Source organism: Haliaeetus albicilla, chromosome 2 (assembly GCF_947461875.1).
Source record: "Haliaeetus albicilla chromosome 2, bHalAlb1.1, whole genome shotgun sequence".
Taxonomy (NCBI): Eukaryota; Metazoa; Chordata; class Aves; order Accipitriformes; family Accipitridae; genus Haliaeetus; species Haliaeetus albicilla.
In genome coordinates, this window is record NC_091484.1 from 46,664,481 (window position 1) to 46,684,212 (window position 19,732).

The following is a 19,732-nucleotide window of genomic DNA, read 5'->3' on the forward strand; positions in this document are numbered from 1 at the left end:
CTCTGCTTTGTGTGCGTTTTAGCCTGCTATGTAACATTACTTTTAGATTAACATTTGTGGTTCCTTTTTTATGCACTCCAGCTTCACCACGCTCCGCCCTTTATATTTTAACAGTCAGATTCCTATGATCCAACCAGGGTGGCATGTTCAAAGCTCCGCTTCTTTTTAGCGCTGATTAAAAAAAACCCAAAACCAACAAAAACAGGCAAAAAAAAAAAGCTCAGTGTAACGAACAAGCTTACTTCAAATAGCTTTTATTAACACTAGGACAAGACTATAGCCAAAGAATTATACAAAACACAAAACAAAAGGGATTTTAACAACTTGGTTGAAGGCTATTTCACGCCAATCCTATGCTCATATATCTATAATCAACAAAGTTTTGGAGCACAATAGTACTTAACATTACTCATTGGATGCTTTCAGATACAAAAATGTATCAGGAATAATAACAATGGTTCCTCTTACTCTTATGGAAATATTACTATTGACCTTTAAAAATGTTGCCCTTTGGGTCAGTCCCACTGATGCTTTATCCCTTAGAATCTGATCTGCCTGGAAAGAAATTACAGATAAACTTTTAGTGCTCTGAGCAAAAGGACTGGTTTTTATCATAGAAACAGATAGCAACATCAATTTCCCAAGAAAAAAATAGACATTTCAGCTATGCATCCCTAGACCAAAAAGTCAGTGTTGTAAAAACGCACGGCAATAAGTTTGCTTTGAAAGCTTTAGTTATGACTTCACCAGGTATTGCTTTATGCTTTCCTACTGCATCCTAACTTGGAGTATTAAGCCAATCAAGAAATTTTAAATAGCAGTAAACTAAGCAGCAAGAGACATGAGTATGAACCTGTTCTTACGACACATGATGTATACACCCTCCTGAAGCTAATAGAATATATCCACTACTGTCAATGCTCTTTCAGACAGACTTTTCTGGAAGCAGAACTGGCACTTCATATCAGAAACAGGGATGTGTGGCCAAGTTCAGATCTGTATCTGCGCTTTTTTTACAGTTTGTGTGGAGCTGAGCGCAAAGTTAAGGTTTCTTCTCTAGCTGCCTCCCAGATCTTACCCAAAGCCTATTAGAGAAGGGATTTCAGTGGTCTTTGAATCAGGGCACCCTATGGCTCTGCTATGGCAAGTATGCCTCCAGCCAGGCAGGAGTACCATCAGGAAGGGGATAATGTGTGGAGGTCTTAGCACAGAATCACTCTCACTGCACAGTACCAGTGCCACTGGTTTCACGCGTCACTTGCCTTTAGACCATCCATGCAGGAGCATGCCTTCCTTATAAATTACAGCCCAACTCACAGTGTGCTAATTAACATCCGAATAGTAGTATCTTCGATGGTGCAGAACAACTTATATTTTGCTATAAACTACTCTAATATGCTGAACCACAGAGCATGGCACTAGAGCAGGATGAAAGATTGTGCAGAAGAGATATAATTAATAGTTGCTGGAATGTCCTTTTTGGTCTTCGCCCTCTGTGGTGTGTTATTTGCTACAGACTAAAACTGAGCTAGTAACAAGATGTCATGGGACAAAAACCTTTTGGATCAAGTGAAAATATTACATTGTTAAAATCAAAATGGGTCCCTTTTGAGGTTAGAGAGGAATGCAAGTTTCACAATTTCTTTTTTTAACAATCAGCAGACAGCCAGCTAAATCGTACTCATAAAATACCACTCCAGTTTGGATCTGTCACAAAAATGAAGCATTTAATTGCTGCTAGAAGTGACAAAGATAAGCTATTCTCATTCCCACACCAAGGGCAGGGGCATCTGTCAGAAAAGACAGACATTTTTGGTAGTTTTCTATGTGCTACGAGGGTGAATTAAATTATAGGTAAAAAAACCAAAGCAAGTGACATGACAAAGTGAAACCTTAAATGATAATTAAGAACCCAAACTTCTCCAAATCCAGGATGAAAAGCAGGTAGCAAAAGCTTGATTTAAGAGAAATTCTTTCCCAGCAGGTTCCCCCCCATGTACATATTCTGTTTTACTTCCATATGGAGACTGTAAAAAAAAAAACAAACTAACAACAGTGGTTCACAAAGCTCTACTGTGACCTTTTAAAATAAAACAACCGTGCACTGCTACACTTCTGGAAAGGCCACTATTGGAAAAAAAAAACCCTTACAAAAATCTCCCCTATCAGTCATGTTATGAAGTGTCTGCTGGGGGCTGATAGCTTCTCAGGCAAATGCACAGCATACAGGTCAGGGCAGCACCCCTGGCTGCTGCTGCTTAGGACAAAAGATTGTACAGCGAGGTTCATGTCTGCATGCATGTGGGCATGCTTGTGGGACAGAGGGGGCACTTCCCAAAGAACAAATGCTCGCTGAGCACCTCCTTGCCCCTGCAAGCTACCAGAAGTTAGTTGCCTCACAGCCGTCAGTGCCTTTGGAAAAGTTCCCTCTAATTCTTCGTCCCAGACACATTGCCCCAAAAGTGTCCTGCTGTCTGTCTACACAAATTAGTCAGTCTCTACATTCTTGTTCTCTACAGGACCTCTGGTGTTGGCTGCAGCAAAACCTTTCTAATATTTCATCTCCAGTTATGACTCTCGGCTTTTTAGTGAGGCTGCACTTAGATAAGACACCAACTCAAATACCACATACTCTAGAGAGGGATTCATTTTGCCACTTCCATTCAGCTGGCAGCAAGTTGTTGACTTTTTTGCAAAGTAAAGAAATAGCCATCTTTGTTTGCATAACAGCTGTTTATATTTTCTTTTTCTTTTATGATGTTTATTTAAGATAGCTTAATGATTTTATTTTCCTCAGATTCACTTGCCTGGAGTTAGTTACTTCATTTTCACTGAAAGTAAAATTAGGAAGGTACATAATTAAAAAAAGGGACTAATTCTGTCATCTTTACACTGGCAAAATTCCCATGAACTTTGATTGCTCGCTAGGAATTTTGCCTGAAAAAGTATCATATAATCAAGCACTTAATTGCTGCAGATTATATTGAAGCCAAATGAGCACATATAGAATTCCTTCACACAGAGTCTAAAAATGAAGTGCAAGACAGTCTTAAGTTTTAGCAATTCTGAGATTTACCCTTCATCTTTGCTCCCATTCCAGCTGAGGTAAAAACATTAAGCTGGATAAAAATAATTTTTTTCTTGACTTCCTGAGTTATATGTCTTTTTAATTTTCAGTTTCTGTTCTGAATTTAAGGACCTAAGAATACAAGAAAAGTATTTTATGAACTAAGAATAGAAGAAAAGCCCTACTGAGCTTAATATTTAGTCCCTAACGCTAGGGAAGAATATGAACTGGAGCAAGCATGTTAGTGGTACTTGCTGCTGAGGCATCTCTCATTCTGCAGGTTGGTGGCTCAGGGACACCTTGATCCAGAGGCAGAGTGCAAGTTCCTACACACTTCCCTTGGGAGGCAAAGATTTGCTGCTAATGGCAGTGCTAGCCTGGGGGGGCCGTGCTGCAGGACTTTCTCCCGCCTGCCTGCAGCCCCCATGCCACCAGCACCAGGTGGAGGGTCACCCTGGCTCCAAGGGCTCTCCACCACCCCCTTAGCTTCACCTTCTCCATGGGATCACACACAGAAGCCACCATTTACCTCATCTTATTTAAGCATTTCAGCTCATTGTTAGAAGTAACCTAAGCGCAGATGTAGATATTTTGGCAGCCAGCTTGAAATATCTGGGACTTAATTTTCAGAGGTGTCAATCTCCCTAGCCTAAGCTGAGGTCCGTGGGAGACGTGAGACTGTGACATCTCTTCAAAAACAGTTCCTAAGCCTCTGAATTTGGACATTAGAAAGGGAGACACATGCAATTCGTGCATCTTTCTGAAATTCTTGGAATTTGTTGTTGAAACCAGCTAAAACTGGGCATTTTTAAGAGTGTCTATGTGAATATTTCCCTCGAAGTATGTCTAAAATTGCTGGGAGATATTTTAACTGCAATCCATGGGGAGCTATTGATGGTAATAAAAAATACTGTGAGAAGAAAACAGCAGCAAGTGAAACTGCCCTCTCAGAGAGCCCAGGTCTGCTTTGAAGGAAGTGTTGATATTCACCATAAGCCTCAATCATTTCCCAGAGGGCTGTACGGTGCCTTGTAATGACATAATCAAAAAGTAATGGTGTTCTGGACTTAAAGGAAAAAAAAAAAAGGCACGGCTTGATCCATCTCCCATTGAAATAAAAGAGGATTTTGCTATTGACTTCAGTGAGAACAGAGTTCTGGACACAATCTGTGTGCAGTTTATTTGCACATTTGCTTATCCAAATGGTCCTAACTTTAACCAATAGCGTGTCTAGATGTCTGTTTGGGAGTATGCCTGTTCAAATGTGTAAGTGTGAATTTATAATGTGGTTTAATTCAAATTATTCTGACATTTTAAAAGCATTTCCAGCTACAAAGGACAGCTTTAGCTGATTTCCACCCCAGAATATAGACTTTAATTGGTAAAGTTTGTAACTCACTTTTCAGGCTGCAATTCATATTCAATTTCATGCAAGCTAAGGACACAAGCAGATGATTGTGCATTTGTGGGGTTGATTTTAAAATGATCTTACTATGCAGTCAATTAAAAATTTGCAGCCATTATTTCAAAATGTGAAAAGCTCTACAAATTACTCAACTCATCAGCTATGGTACTTGGTTTCCTTGAAGGGAAATTTCTTTGATGACCACAAGAAAATTGCAGTAAAATGGCTAGTAAGATTGCCATCACAAGTCTGCTGAAAATGCAGGATGAACTCCTGATTGCTTTAGTCATGTGAACAAACCCTTCAGAACAGCCCAAAGTCAGGCAAGGTGGCTTACACCAGGAGTTAATTTAGCCTGCTGGGACTCTTTGCATTACTAAAATGAGCATGATTTTGGCTTGTAAATGGGGGGTAGAATTTTATTTCACTTTCTGAGGGGCATGCATCCATTTTAGAGTAAGCCTTTCAGAATAAAAGTTTACTTCACATTATAGGAAATGACATTCCTTTTTTAGATTTCCCTTTTCAAAGCATGCCTCAGATTTCTAACTTGTAGCAGAGAGCTTTTGTATAAGTAATAAAAGTCTTTAAAATTAAAATGCTAATCATAAACAAACCCAAATGCATGAAACATATAGTCTGACTGCATAACAAAAGAGAATTATATAATTCTATTTGAGTGAAATCTTTCATCTTTGATTTACAGGTTTGAGTCTGCTTATAACTGAAACCATATTGTTCCATATCTTTCATATCATGGCCTTCCCCAAAATCTTGTTTTAATTAAGGTTCCTTTCAGATTTCAGAATAAAAAGCATGACAGTCTTCACTTATGGCTTTAATATATCTTTTGAGTTTGGAAAATATATAAAAATGAACATCACTTGCTTTTAAAAGCTGAGCGAGCTATCAAATACTCCGAGTTGAATACTTCAAGGTATCTCCCAGGGTTCATTAGGTGAGAAAGTTGTAAACAAAATAAAAGTTGCTGTAGGAGAGTTTTGTTCATTTGAAGTAGTCTTACATACATGCCCTATCTCTTTCTCTGATGGTAAGGCAACACGTGTAACAGTTTAAGCATTCGTTATCAGCTAAAGGCACAACTCTATGTTATGTTCTCAAACATGGAACTAAACAGCTAAAGTCACATTGCGGGGAGATCTTGCTGCACTTTGGGGATCTAAAATAAAGCCTAAACCCTTTGAAGCTTCTTAAGCAACATCAGTTCTCTTGGTGCAGGACTACATAAAAGAATCAGTTTGTATTCACATGATGACCTGTAAAAAACACCCCAACACAACCTCCACAGAAACACCTGAGCTTCAAATTTGCTGCACGCTGTTGATGAAGATCACTGCTCTTAGAGTCAGGACACAGGAACGTTTCAGAACGAACTAAAAACACATTTGAAAAGCCATCCATTTTTCAGAGACTACTTGATCTCTGCTGCACATATGGTGAGAGCTACTGTCAACTACGGAGGGTACAGCACTTTTTTTTTAAAGGTAGAAGATCGCTCATTTTAGAGAATCGTGAATGTGTTTTTATGATAGAAAAGATTATGTGAAATGGGGAGGGATGGCCGGGAAAAGGGAAAAGAAAATAAAGCACCACCAAGCACAGTACTTCTGGGGGGTTATAGTACAATAAGAAGTGCTTTCCCTTTAGCTAAAATCCCTCATCGTAATTTACACACCTTTCACTTATTCAGCTAAGAACTCATTACAGGGGGTTAAAAAATGGCATGTGAAATAAAGGTGTTGTTTTTTTTTCATTACACAGAGAAAGGAAAACAAATTCTATTAACAATTTAACACAGTATGAAAAAAATTACCCAGTAAAAAGTGTCAGAAAGTGATTCATGGAGTTTACCGAGTATTTTGCTGGCTGTTGCAATTCTCGTATCTATAATCTATCATGTAGAATTTTGTAATACTCTATTTCACAATTTATGTTGGTGAGTGGGTCAAACAGCATATAAAAAGCATGCTCTAGGCTCTTTCTCCCAAGCCTGTTTTACTGTAACTCTAGAATTGTAGCGGTTACATTTAAGGAATCTTTAGGGCCCTTTCAAGTCCATCCAAAGAACAAGTGAAGCTGCTATTCAGAGTTTTGTGCCCAGTGTTTATGTTCCATCTGATCTGTGCCACCCAAGCAGCAGACAAGACATGTCTGAGGGTGCTTTGGGGGGATACACAATGATGTCACCCACAGGAAATATCAGGGAGGACTTGGCACTTCACAAGGCTGGCTCTTCTTCCATGGGCTCGCCAGCAGCTCTGTAAAAATAAACAGGCAATCAGAATACGGCACAAGAGTACACAATGACATTGTAGATTTTCATGCATAATCAAAGCTGATTTTTCAGCTCTCTCTGATGTTTATTTGTGTTATTCAGTTATCCATAAATAGAGTTTCTTTCCTAGGAAGTATAAACAAATGTCAAGTGGAAAAACATTTTAGATCCAAGCAATCACTGAAAATGTTCCTGTTTATATTAAAATATGTCAGAATATTTTATAACTTTTTGTCCAGAAATGTACATGCTTTGTGTCAACAGAGGCAAATAATTTCATGAAAAAAATAGCTGTGATACTTTCATTTTACAAGCTTTTGCAACTAAAAATACATGCATTTAATTTTTCAAGTAGGCCCATACCATTAAAGCAGAATAGTTCACTAGTAGCCAAGTAGTTAGGAGTGTTTCTTCTGGGGTTCTTCAGTCCTCTGATTTTTGATTCTGTGCTTTCACAAATGCATTGCCTGCCTGCCTGCAACTTCTGAGACAAAATTCTGAACTCAATCAGCAGATCACTGTCATAGAGTAGGTATCTATTAATAATATCAAATCAGATTATATGTATATTTTTAAATTGAAAGCCTCTGGGAAATATTCAGCATAAACACGATGAACTCCTTAAAACATCCAGTAAAAAAACAGCGGGGATATATGCTGGGCTGGCATAAAATGCCATAATTCCTTGTATCTGACAAGCTACCGCACCTGAGGATTATGCTGGCAATTATAAGATGGCAAGCTTCTGAGATTACAGTGAGACCTCACTATTGAAGGACATAAGAATTTGGACATACACCATTTTTCACCTCAGTCTGGCAGAATACCATGTGACAAATGAGCTTAAGACCTTAAAAATAGTTACTTCAAGAAATTTTGAAATGAGGGGAGAGCAAAAAGTAAATGCAAATTAATAAATGAGACGTTTACCATTTAAATCTTGTAAGCCAGTATAATAACTGGCTTCAGTAAAACATCCCTCAGAAAGTACAAACTCATGAGGTCCCATGGAAAAAAAAAAAGTAATTAATGGGGGCTTGCACGGGCTTTGGTAGTTTATTCAGCAAGGAAGCCAGAGAAATTTAAATGAATCTGGAGTTTATTAAAGTCTTTCGCAATGAAAAATTCAGCAGCGTGTCTATAAATGATTTTATGCAGGTTATTCCTTTAAGATTTGGAATGATCACAGCTAGTATGTTGAAAAACATGTCAGATGAATGATATATGAAAAAGAAGATGTTTTTCAGACTAATCACTTTCCAAAGTATTATTGACCCTAAAAGATTATTAAGCTATAAATCTTAAATCTTTTGTTCCTCACCACATGGTGGAGAATGTTTCCTACGTACAGTAACCACTGCAGCTCCCTCATTGCTGAGAGGCGAGGTGAAGCCCTCTTGCATTCCCTCTTCTTCCCCTCTTGCATTGCTCTGGCTTGCAGCAGAGATTGCACAGTGGCAACCAGGGTAGGATGGAGGCCAGCCTGCTGCTGCCGTCCTCAGATGTGATAAAGGATCACGTACCATGTGGGGAATTCACACTGGTGGTGTATGTTGTTGTGCTGACCACATGCTTCCACCTTCCCCAGCCGCTTTTGGAAGACCTGCATGTCCTCTGGCATAACGCAAAAGTGCAATAAGCCCTTGTTAAACATCCAGGACCTTATGGGGCTGTCTGGCAAGAGGATAATTTGGAAGCAGATTAACAGTTCAGTTTTTAGGTTCTGCTGTGAGTAAGCGAATGGGAAGAAATAGTTGTCAATAGATTTCAACTGAAGATTGGCAGAGCAGGAAGGAGTGGAGCTCTGGAAAACCTCTGGAAGTGAAAGTGGGGGTTTGGCTTATTTGTAAGGATCTAGAGGAGCAGTACGTGCAACAGTCTGTTCCCATGTCTTTGGTTTCTGGGACTGACATTCTCATGACCATAGTACAATTGAGAAATTATCTTATTCAGGGTGTTAGTCCTGGGCAATTTTTCACTGACGAGGGTGTTTCTGAGTGCCAGGACTGACCTTGAGTGCTATATTCTCATATATTCCAATATCTTCCAACAATATACCAATATTCTGCATCAGCCAGAGCCTAAGCACCAATAGAAATTTTTATATGCAAGTGCCAGATGCAGGGTCCTTTTTGGAAAAGGAGAGGAGGTTAAGGTGCCCTGGCGAATCCAGCTGTTGTCTCTCAGTGTGGGTACTCTCACAGCCTTCTCCAGTCTTCTGCTGAAGACTTATCTGTATGCTTTAACTTCGTTTTACTAGTGTCAGAGAAGTCACTGGATCTGTCCAATGGCTTATCATTAAACCCATACATTTTTATGGAATAACGGCTTAGGCCAGAGGTTTTGCGTGGGAGCCAGTAAAGTTTTAGGTCCCTTAGTACAGAGAGAAAAATGCTGTAGTCCCTTAACACTGAGTGGTGAATCAATATATACCCATTCTGCTAAAATCAAAAGTTCTCAGAAAAAGAATCGAGGGGGCAGAGTCTGACAGGCCAAATTTATGTTACTTCAGTTATGTCACTGGTAGTTACATCAGTTCAGTCAGTTGGCAAGACAAGAAGTTGGCATAAAAACATAAAACAGGCAAAAAAACCCATGCCGTATTGTATGCTCTGACTGGTTCCTCAGAGGTGCAGCTGTGAGCTCGGGTCTGACCCAGACTGATCCCATGAAGTCAGCAGATGCAGAAAGACACCGACTGGGACTGTAATGATTGTAGAACCACAACTGTGATTTTTCATTAAGGCTTCACGGTGGCTTGTTCAAACTGCAGGTTCCTAGGAGCAGAGCCCTCTTGCATTTGCTCTGTTTATTTTGGTGTGCTGGAAAGAGTGCTCACCTATAGTTGTCTATATGTGCAATTCACACTATAGCAGAATGAAGTAGTCTCTTTGCAGTTAACACTAAACAAAATGATTCCATTTAAACCTTAAGCCCAAAGAAATAGATGAGGCAAAAATCCTACCATAGGGATAAAATCTGGCAAAACACGTGACATCTTAAGTATTGTTCTGTGGCAGTTGAGAAGAAACAGAATCCATATTATTTACGAGAATATTATTTAAAATAGTTCACATCTACACTTTAAAAAAGTTAATATTTAAGAATATAGATAAACTCTGTACATCATCCAGAAAAGTAAATGCTTCTCTTACCTTATTTTTTAAATCAGAATTACAGAGATTCCTCATAGGTACATCATCACACACATAAAAATAAAAATTCAAGGTATGTTTCCAAGTCACAGAAACTGCCGAACAAAGGATAGATTTTCTGGCTTGGTATGGCTGTTTTATGCCATAATCTGTTCCTAATTTAACTCAGCTGTCTCAGGGAAGATCATTGTAATTGAAAAGTGATCCTCTGGTAGCAGAGAGCTGGGGAAAAAGAGGTACATTTCTACACCATGGAGATGATTCGGAGAGTGTCTAAAGACATCATATAAGAGATCCTGGGTAAGTGTATACCCTAGTAAAAATGGACTTTGTATGGATCAAAGAAAAAGGAACTAAAAGTAAAAAAACATCATAGTTTAAGAGCAGAATAAGGTAACTACATGTATACTCTCAAAAGAGGAAGTAATGTCCAAATAAGGCAAATTAAATAAACTATAAACTCTGGCAAGTTAAATGTAAACTCTCAATGAGGCAAGCCAAAGGGGAGCCTGAAGAGCAACATGTTAAAGGCATAAAAACTACTAATAAAAAGATCTTTCAAAATACATCAGAAGAAATGATCAAAGCATAAAAGGAGCATCAAGGAAGGTAGACCGCAAAAGCAAAATGAACTATTTATATCTGTGTTCACTAGAGAAGTGTCAGGGAGATTTTATTATTTGCAGATGAACTATCTTAAACTGAATCAGCACTAGAACAAAGTGATATATTAAACATTGCCAAATTGTTAAGAGCAGATGATATTTGTCCACTGAGTTCTAGGGGAATGCAATTATGATGTTGCTGAAGAAATAATTATTGAGCATATTCTACCGCTTAACCCAGCATCCATGCAAGAGATAGAGAAGGTAAGAAACACAATTCCCCTTCTGAAAACCTCAGGAGCTACAGTAAGCCTGTATGGGGAAATTGAAAGCAGCTATAATCAGTGGTAAAATTTGAAGGCATTTAGGTAATAGTAATTTGGGTAAGAGTTATGTCTTAGCACTTGCAGAGAAAGCAAGCCTTACAAAGAGATTTCTGAAGGAAATGAAGGAAGAGAGATCAAGTGATATCCCTGTGCAAAGAAAGTCTTCCAAGAATTTTATCCAAATGCTTTGAGGAACCAGTACACAGTACTCAAAACAGGGGGGAGGACAGCCTTACCTGTTTATACACAGTGATGGCTACGACTGAGAGCTTGGAGTTAATGGTAGAAGAGCAGAGAGCAACAGAAACAAGAAAAAAATCCCCAACATTAAGCTACTGTGTAAATCTATGGTGTGCCCAATGCCTGGAGTCCTGCATGTAGTTCTTACTTTGTCTCAAAGAAAACTACAAAAGGCACAGAGAGGGGCAGGATCATCAGAGGTAGGAAATTATTTTCATACCAGGAGGAATACAGTCTTGAGACAGCTGAAGCCTTTAAAACCAGAAATAGGCTAGAGACTATGAGTAAGGAAAGAGCTGCTTTTATTTCTCACAATGCCAGAACTAGTGGTTCCCCTGTGAATTTATCAGTTAATAAGTTTAGAGCAAAGAAAAAGAAGTGCAATGCCTGATGAGGCTGTGGGATTCACTGCCTCAGCACCAAAGGTGTAAGTTCATTGAAAAAAAAGCTTTGAAAAGATTATGCCTAGGTAGGTATCCTGGAGGCTTTTACACAGGATGGGTCAGATACAGCTGTTGAGATCTACTGACTCACCGGGGCAAGGCTGGCTCTCAGCCCCCTCTGCTCCTGGTTCTCTTCCTTATGCACCCACCACTGGTGGATGAGAGGAAGGTGGGCAAGATAAGGCTGCAGCCTGACCTGGAGAAGCTGTTCTTCAGCTCCCGAGCTTGGCTGTGATTGCAGGTCCTGTGGGGTATGGCCAAATAGGTGCAGGTTACTCAGCAAGGCTGAGGTGGATACCCAGATAGTGAAATGCTAAGTGAAGCTTTATGAGTTGGTACATAAACACAGCAAGTGACCCTAGATGGTGGCTAGCTGTAGCCCATGATCCAACCAGGTGCTCCAGTATATAATATAATGTATGTAATATAATGCAGTGTGACCAAAACTGCAACTGATAGCTCTGTAACACTAAGAGTAATATCTAAAAATTACCCCTTGTTTTCATTTCCATTTGAGTAAAATCTATGCTCAGCTGAATGAGGGCCATAAAGTCAAATTCTGATAAATGTCATTCTCAAGATTTACTGTTTTCTGTAAAAGTAGTAAGTGCAAGAAATCTCCCTCCACACCCTTTTATTTTTCCATTTTAAGAAGAAACATACAGAAGCTCCAATGTATCAGGGACACCACTGTATTGAATATTTTCATAGCATGATTTCTGAAATGGATGTCTGGCCAAAGCAAAATTCTAATCAGCTAAATCTTTATCTCACATAGGGAATAAGCAGTTATCAACACACAAAAGTTATGGTAGTTAGAAATGTTTTATAGGGCATGCTTGTTCCTTTAATTGCATCTGTATTTAAATCTGTGTTAGCATCATGTATGTTTTCTTTCCTATCCACAAACTTTTTTCTACATCTGTTCTCTTCTGAAGTCTATAATCAAGTTTCAATTGGATCTTAAAATGCAGAGTTGTGCTTTGGTAAAATAAAACACCAAAAGCGTAGCAGCTTTTTGCAGTTTTCTTCATTTAGCCTGCCAGAGAAAATCAAATGAAAAAATAATCGGCACTGTCACTTGAAGAAAAAGAAAGAGAGAAGAAAGAAAGAGAAATACTTAAGATGGGCCTTAGCCAGGAGCATTTTATCCTTTATTCATCAGTGGTAAATGAGTCAGATATGAGTTGGCCAGGAAAAGAGCTGCTTTACCCAAAATCTGAGTTTAAAGTGAGTCATCTCACTCCAAACACCACTATATCCTCCAACGTAACTGGCAAGAGTTTCCCGCAAAGAGACTCTTGCTGCTGCTCTCCTCAACTGGGGGCCTGACCATCCAAAGCTGAAGTCAACAGGATCTCTACCATCAGTTCAGTGGAACAGCATTAGAGATGCAGGCCAGAATTATCAGCCTGGCTGACCATGGTGGGAATGAAGAGAAAGTAAATCGGCTCCTGCCATAATGAAGGAACCCTTCAGGCTGCCCTGCCAGCCATGCCGCTTTCTTCCCTGATCCCACCCTACATGTCACAACCAACTTTCCCAAACAAACACTCAGTGCAAAGGCTTGCAACAGGTCTTCAGAAGGTGGCCCCCATTGACAATGGGGGGAGAAGGGGCGCGTCTACAGTGGCCTTATGAAGAGGGCTCGAGAGCCCTGGCAACTCCTCACGTCCCTGCAGCTCTGCCATTTGCCATAGTAAGGGACTGGAGAAGGCGCATTGCATACTTGGTCCTTAATTACAACAAACATAACAAATGTGAAAAAGCAAAGTTGGACTCATCAGTACATTACTGCAGTTTGTGCTGGTATGTGCCTATGAAATGAACAGCATGTTTTCATGACATGAATGAAATTATACTGGCATGAAACCACAGTGTGCAATGTCAAATCAGTCCCTGGGTTTATGATCCTGTGCTGGACTTTCATTCATGCTGAAAGTGCAGCCAGGTCCTCTCAGCTCTCCCCACAGCTCAGAGGACTCTCAAAATCAGACTTTCAGGGTGACCATTTTTGATTCCATATTCCTCCTTACATTCAGCAGGAAGAAAACAAAGAGAATGATGTCCTGAAGCCTCAGAAAACCTAACTATCAATTTCGGCCCAGTGGGATAGCACTTATGTTGTCCTGTTGCTCTCTGATGGCAATCTGGCTTTGGGTGACTTCTTTGTGGGTTACGAATGTGGAAACAGACTTAGGAACGCATGCGTGCATAAGGTTTTTTTGTGCTGCTGAAAAACCTCTGCAGCACCACAGAAGATATTTCAAACGAAGCCATTTTTCCACACAACAATTCATCACGACAGATTCGTCCCTAGAAGAGTCCAGAACTGATGAAGTGTAATGAATCTGGCAGCCACATGAATTCCACTTGTGTACATTTCAGCACATCCGTTTTTTTCTATTTCTCTCAGCTCCGCCCTGAAATTCTGTTTTCAGAATGGGTGGAAACTGTCACACGTTATCAGTAGGTAGGTAATAAATACAATAATTCAGTGCAGCGTTAGTTAAAGGGTTATTTTGTTCAAATTATGTAGGATCAGCAGTTGCTCTCAATGGCTGTAGTTTTAAGTGAGTGGAGGCACATAAGAAAGACAATTCTTGGTTATTCTGAGCAATGTAAAAATACACAAAATTAACCACACCCTTTTTCAGACAACTTAAAGCTTTGCTTTGTTTGACTACAGTAGTTCCAACACTTTAGCTGAAATTCTTCATATTTCAGAGCTATGCACACACGAGCAGGCACCTTTCTGTCCCTGGCTAGCAGAAGTGTCTCATAACTGTCACAAATTTATATGACAAACCTTACATTAGTCCTTAGCTGAGCACTCTCACAAATCTAAAATATGTCTCCCGTTCGTCACATATTCTTCCCTAAGCTTTTATGGATTTGTTTGCAAAAATACTAGCACAACAATATCCATAGCAAGTTAAAATATGATTACAATCGGAAAGGTAATTATGTAAATACTGTGAACTTTACTAGCTAGCTCTGCTCCCTGTGTGTCCCTTTGAGCCATGTCTGTCAACTCATTGACAGACGAGCGCTCCCACTGTTGCGAGAGACGTTCACTCCCAAACGCATCCATAGCTTTTAGCACTGCGCCATTTCCCCGGATGCCTATCAGTTCAGTTCCGATTAAAAAAGCCAAAGCGGGAGGCAAGAACTGAATCAAACAAGTAGTTGTCACGACATAGGAGCCATGGATCCTTCCGACTCCGCTCCCACCACCACCGTGCCTACCCGCAGCTCCCTCCTTTCTCTCCTGCTGTTACACAGCTCTGCTCCGCAGCCTGCAGGGAGCTGATGAGTCTCCTTATAAGGCTTTTTTCTCCTTTCCTCCTCTCTCCCCTGTTTTCTCTGTGTGACGGAAACTGAATGGTTCCACTGCAATTTGGGTCTCTCCTCTACTGGTGAAGACCAGGAAAGTTTAGCCTTAAAACAAGTAAATAGGAAACTCCAAGAACTTCTGCAGTGGCTTTTCTGATTCCTAACAACTCTTTGAAGAAATACTGTTTTGTAGCTGACACAGCATTCAGTGGCTATCAATTTTTTTCATCTCTAATTGGCAAGAAACACAGCAGCAGTTACTGTATCATTTTCTCAATTTGTGAAACTGAAAGCAATCTTCATTAATGTACAAAGCAGCTGACAAGCTGGAAAAAACAGTGTTCTCATTCTTTGCTGGTGTACCTTCATCTTGGTACACAGAAAAAGTTGGCCCTAATCCTGGTCAGCATTGCTTTAAGTTTTATACTGGCACCATTCCATTGCTTCCAGGGAAGTAACTTTTAATGCCTGTCTAATATCATTTAATAATGATTTAAGTCCATCCTTATTAAATTTATCTGACCATGTGTTAAATGCCTTCCTAGAAAATTAAAACTAAAACAGGTTTGAATAGCTTCCAGTGAGAAGAATACGGCTGATTACACTTGATCATGTTTATTTTCCTCATATGGATATTGCACTTTTTATGTAGCAGAGAGCATTAGACGTGGGCAGAAAACAAGGTTCTTGTACTAACCGCGAACCTTAGTAAAGAATTACACACGCCAAAAAGAAAGCCTGCTAGCATAGAATACCTCTGCTTCGAATCGCCAAGTGAAAGAATTCAAATCCAGGGATGAAAAATTCCAGCTACCTCAGTTAAGCGGATAATTTTGAAACACCCCTTAGTCTAGCTGTCTTCTTCATCTCACTTGACTGGAGTGAAAGCCTTGTTCTCTACAATAATTGCATATGCTTACCTGCTGCCTTCCTGAGGCATACACTGCTCAACATCCACTGAAAGAGAGGCCATAGCAGACACCGTTTCTGTCTCCTCCCTCTCTCGTTTCTGAGACTCAGCCAGAGCACAATCCACTGGCACAGAGTATGGCTCCACTGACTTCCAGTACTTGCCTAAGGAAAACACACATAATAATTTATGGGAATTTTAGCTAGCATGGTGGTACAAGCATAGTAATCACTTAGTTCAACACTGAGTGATTATAATTTAAAATCACTGCGGTGTAAGCAGTACAGTTGAAATTTCAGACTGCAGTGAAGAGGTATATTTCTGAACCTAAGAATGCCAAGTTGGAAAGTGCTTTCATTCCAAGGGCTGTGTCACACCCTTCCCCAGAAGGTAATAAACTGGAGGAGTAACACACAGACTAATGAACGCATACTGTTAGACAGGCTATTGGCTTTATCTATGCAAGGTGAGGGGAGTTCAGGGCAGGGTTAATACCTAGAAGCTCTGATATGGCAGACAGTTGATGCATATCCAGCAAATAGGACTAGAAAAATGAACATTGTTGTACAAAGTGCTCACACAGCACTGTCTTGAAAAGGAAAAAAGTCAGAAATGCCAGCTCGGACTGAAGTGATGTTGCCAGAACAATCAGGTTTGTTAGTCCTGGATGTTCTTTCTCCTCCAACCTCAGGGCGTATACTAGAACAATAATTTATTTAAAACTTTCGTATATGAACTGGCTGCTGCTGGAAAGCTGCCAGATATAAGGAATAGAGCTTTCTGGTTTGCTGTGTAAAAACACAGCAGTGGATTAAAAGCATAAGTGTTCTCAGCTTTCTGCCTGCAACAGAAGAGACAGTAAGAAGCTTTTCAAGCAACGCAAACAAAAATGGCAGGTGACTCATCAGCAATATATAAAATGGTCTGCTACTGCAGTGCTATTAAGAAAGAGGTTGATTAGCAGTAACCAGATGAACAAGTAAGAATTTACATATGTATTTCTTACAGTCCAGTAATCCACCGAGCTCTCACTAATTGCCAGGTGGATGACACCTGGAAATTAGGAGCTTTGGGAAGGCTGGGAGCTCTGGACCAGAGCTTATTCAGTGTTTAGCAAGAAGCTTCCAGCAGCTGCTGCAGAGGTTGGATCAGGGTACTTATCTGGGAATTAGATGGAGGGTTTCAACAGCTGTGAAAGAGGAGGGATCAAGTAGGGGACTTTTCTGAGGGCTAAAAGGAGAATTTTGGCAGCTGGGCAGCGGGCTGAGTTGAGGTGCTTATCCGGAGGGTAGCTGGAGGCTTTGACAGCTGGGAGGCCAGGCCAGCAGTGGTGCTGCCTGTGCTGCACAAAGGCTGCTGAAAACTCCCTCTTTGGTAACACAGCTCTCAACACAGTTTCAGGCTTTTCGAAAGATGAACTTTTCCCTCCAGTGAGAAAGCAGCTGTCAATAAAGCCTGAAATGTCTTTATTCAGAAACATCGTTGCAAGATGAAAGCCCAAGTCAATCTGCAAGAACAACCAGCGAGCATGGCCAGTGTGTTTCTTTGAACTCTAATAGTGTGCACGTTTGAGTAGTTAGCAGAATCTTTAAATAACGGGGACCTTCTGGGGATAAAATGTAAGTGTATTAAGTATCCTACAAAGTTGAGATTAAGTGTTAGGAGCTTGGCTTTGCTCCAAAAGCATGAAAGACACAGCTAAAAAGTTATGTACATAACAGTAGGCTCAGTGATTGGAGCCTGGCAAATTTTATAAAAACAAGACAAAAATATTCTCTATTATTACTGTGCTCAGAGACCATATTCTCTATTCATTAAAAAATACACTAAAAACAAACAAAAAAGTTATATGAGCATTCCACAATGTTCTCACAGATCATATGTGCAAAAGTCAGTCTTTGCAATATACACCCAATTCAAACCCTATAATTTATGAGCTAAATGTTCGCAGAGTGGGTGGGGTTTTTGTTGCAGAAACAGATGTGCAAGAAAATCAAATCTGTTGGCATGGGAATAATACCCCCTCTTGCCTATAAAAGAAATGAACCCATGTTCACTGCTGGAGTTTTCAAGGGTTCTTATTCATAAAATAAAATATTAGTACCCAGCTACCACTGTGCTGCTCTCCTGCAGCAACAATAAAACAGCATCAGTGAGGATTGCTACATCGCATTCATTCATTCACACACAGGCTCACACACCAGCTGCCCCCTGAATCCTGACTTTCTTGTAACACTAAAACTCAGGGCCAATTCAAGCATATTAGTGGGCTCTCTGTGCCCATTTAACTGCCCTTCACTCCCAAGTGATGCGTGATTTTCCTTGTTTCCCCGCATTGGGAATTGTATTATAAGAGGGGCTTTAGCGATAAAGAGGGAGAGCAGAGTCAGGCCAGGAAGCAGGTGGCAGCATCTATGCTGCAGTGGAGGGTCTTGGAGAATGGTGTGCGTGGCAAGGTGTTCGTGGTTTGTGGGAGGAAATTTTAAAGCAGTCCCAAATAGGAATAGCATCCAGGTAGCAGTGCATACCTCATGCAAAGTGGCCTTTCTGAAGCTTGTGAAAAAGCAATGGTAGTTTTTTCTTTAAAATCAGAAAGCTGTACCTTACAAACACCTGTGGTAAGCAGAACAGCTTTGCAAGCTGCTTTTTACAAAGAACAACATTTATATGTTGAGCACAAAACATACAGGGCTAGCATGTGTGCTCAACCACAAGATTTGCAGGCAAAGTCTTGTGGAAGGGAGAGGCAATCATGGCATGCAGCTGCAAAGAAGCTTTGTTAGAAACCCTAGGTATGCTGTGGATTGACAATTAAATGAGCTCAAAAGGCATCTGCCTCAAACTGCTCACACCTCTGAAAATGCCATTTCTACTGTGCTATACTGGAATGTGAAATTCTGCTGGTCCTGTTACGTTCATTGAGAAGAACTTAGTGGAGCTCAGGGGAAAGAATGAAGCATACTGCTGGTTTCATTCATAGAAAACTTGAAGAGCAATCATGGCTTGCAAGAACAAACAATGAAACCAAATCAGTCTTCTAGGTATGCTTTGGATTTCAGCATGAAAATGTGCTTAAGTCTCCCTCAAAGATTTGTAGGAGCACTGATTATTACCAGGAAATAATAAAAGTGAATGTTTCTGTCACTGTTACAGGCATTTGTCATTGCCTTTCACAAATAGATTTGGACATGCCATACCATGACTTGCTTGAAAAAAACAGTTTGGGGGTGGTATTCAAGATAGTGAACAGGATTGTTTAGGAATAGCATATTACATGGGTGTGGGAACTACTACTTCCAAATGTATTACATTTCCAAAGGAGCTTTGGATCACTGTCACAAACAAAACATTTAAACAAATTCCATTCTAGTTAGAAGAAAGTTGTTTCCTCTCATTGTCTAACTAAGTATTGCATCTTCAATTTTTTGCAGCAAACACAGAGGGACTTTTTTTTGTCTAAAATATTGCTAATATCCATTATCAAAGTTGGAGCACAGAAATAGAGACTCAATATACATGCAAGCAATCAGCCAAACAAATCAGGCTTTCTCAGTGTCTTTCACAGTGCTACCCCACAGCCTAATGCTTTTCAGTCTGCATAACTCTGCATAACTATTCAACATGTACTTGCTTCTCTTAATTCCATCTAACTATGCATCCTTCATAAACCTGCACTAAACTTCCTCAATGCACCTTTCTGTCATCCAGGTATGTTCCTCTCTAGTACTTGGTCTCTCTCCAGACAAAATGATGTATGCATAACCTTTCAGGTAATAACTGCAAGAAAAGACAGAATATTGTGTATAAAAAACTCCAAACCCTGAGCAGCCCAACAGGCTTCAGAACAGCCCACTGGACTGCTGTGACTGCACCAGCTCAGCTCAAACCTAAGCTTGTTCTGAACAAGTAAAGTTAAGCTACTCTGCAGAGCTCTGAACTATGTTTTTAG

General features: G+C 40.1%; 1 protein-coding gene across 13 annotated transcripts in view; it reads right to left on the reverse strand.

Annotated features, from left to right (window-relative positions):
* Window positions 1–238: 238 nt before the first annotated feature.
* HDAC9 (histone deacetylase 9) overlaps window positions 239–19,732 on the reverse strand; it is a 499,915-nt gene continuing 480,421 nt past the window's right edge. For all 13 annotated transcript variants that reach the window (XM_069773867.1, XM_069773840.1, XM_069773846.1 and 10 more), the window contains 2 exons: window positions 15,794–15,947; window positions 239–6,751 (listed from right to left, as the gene is read on the reverse strand). In XM_069773867.1, the coding sequence (XP_069629968.1) occupies window positions 6,712–6,751; window positions 15,794–15,947 (194 nt within the window). In that variant the 3' untranslated portion in view covers window positions 239–6,711. The remainder of the gene's footprint in view (window positions 6,752–15,793; window positions 15,948–19,732) is intronic.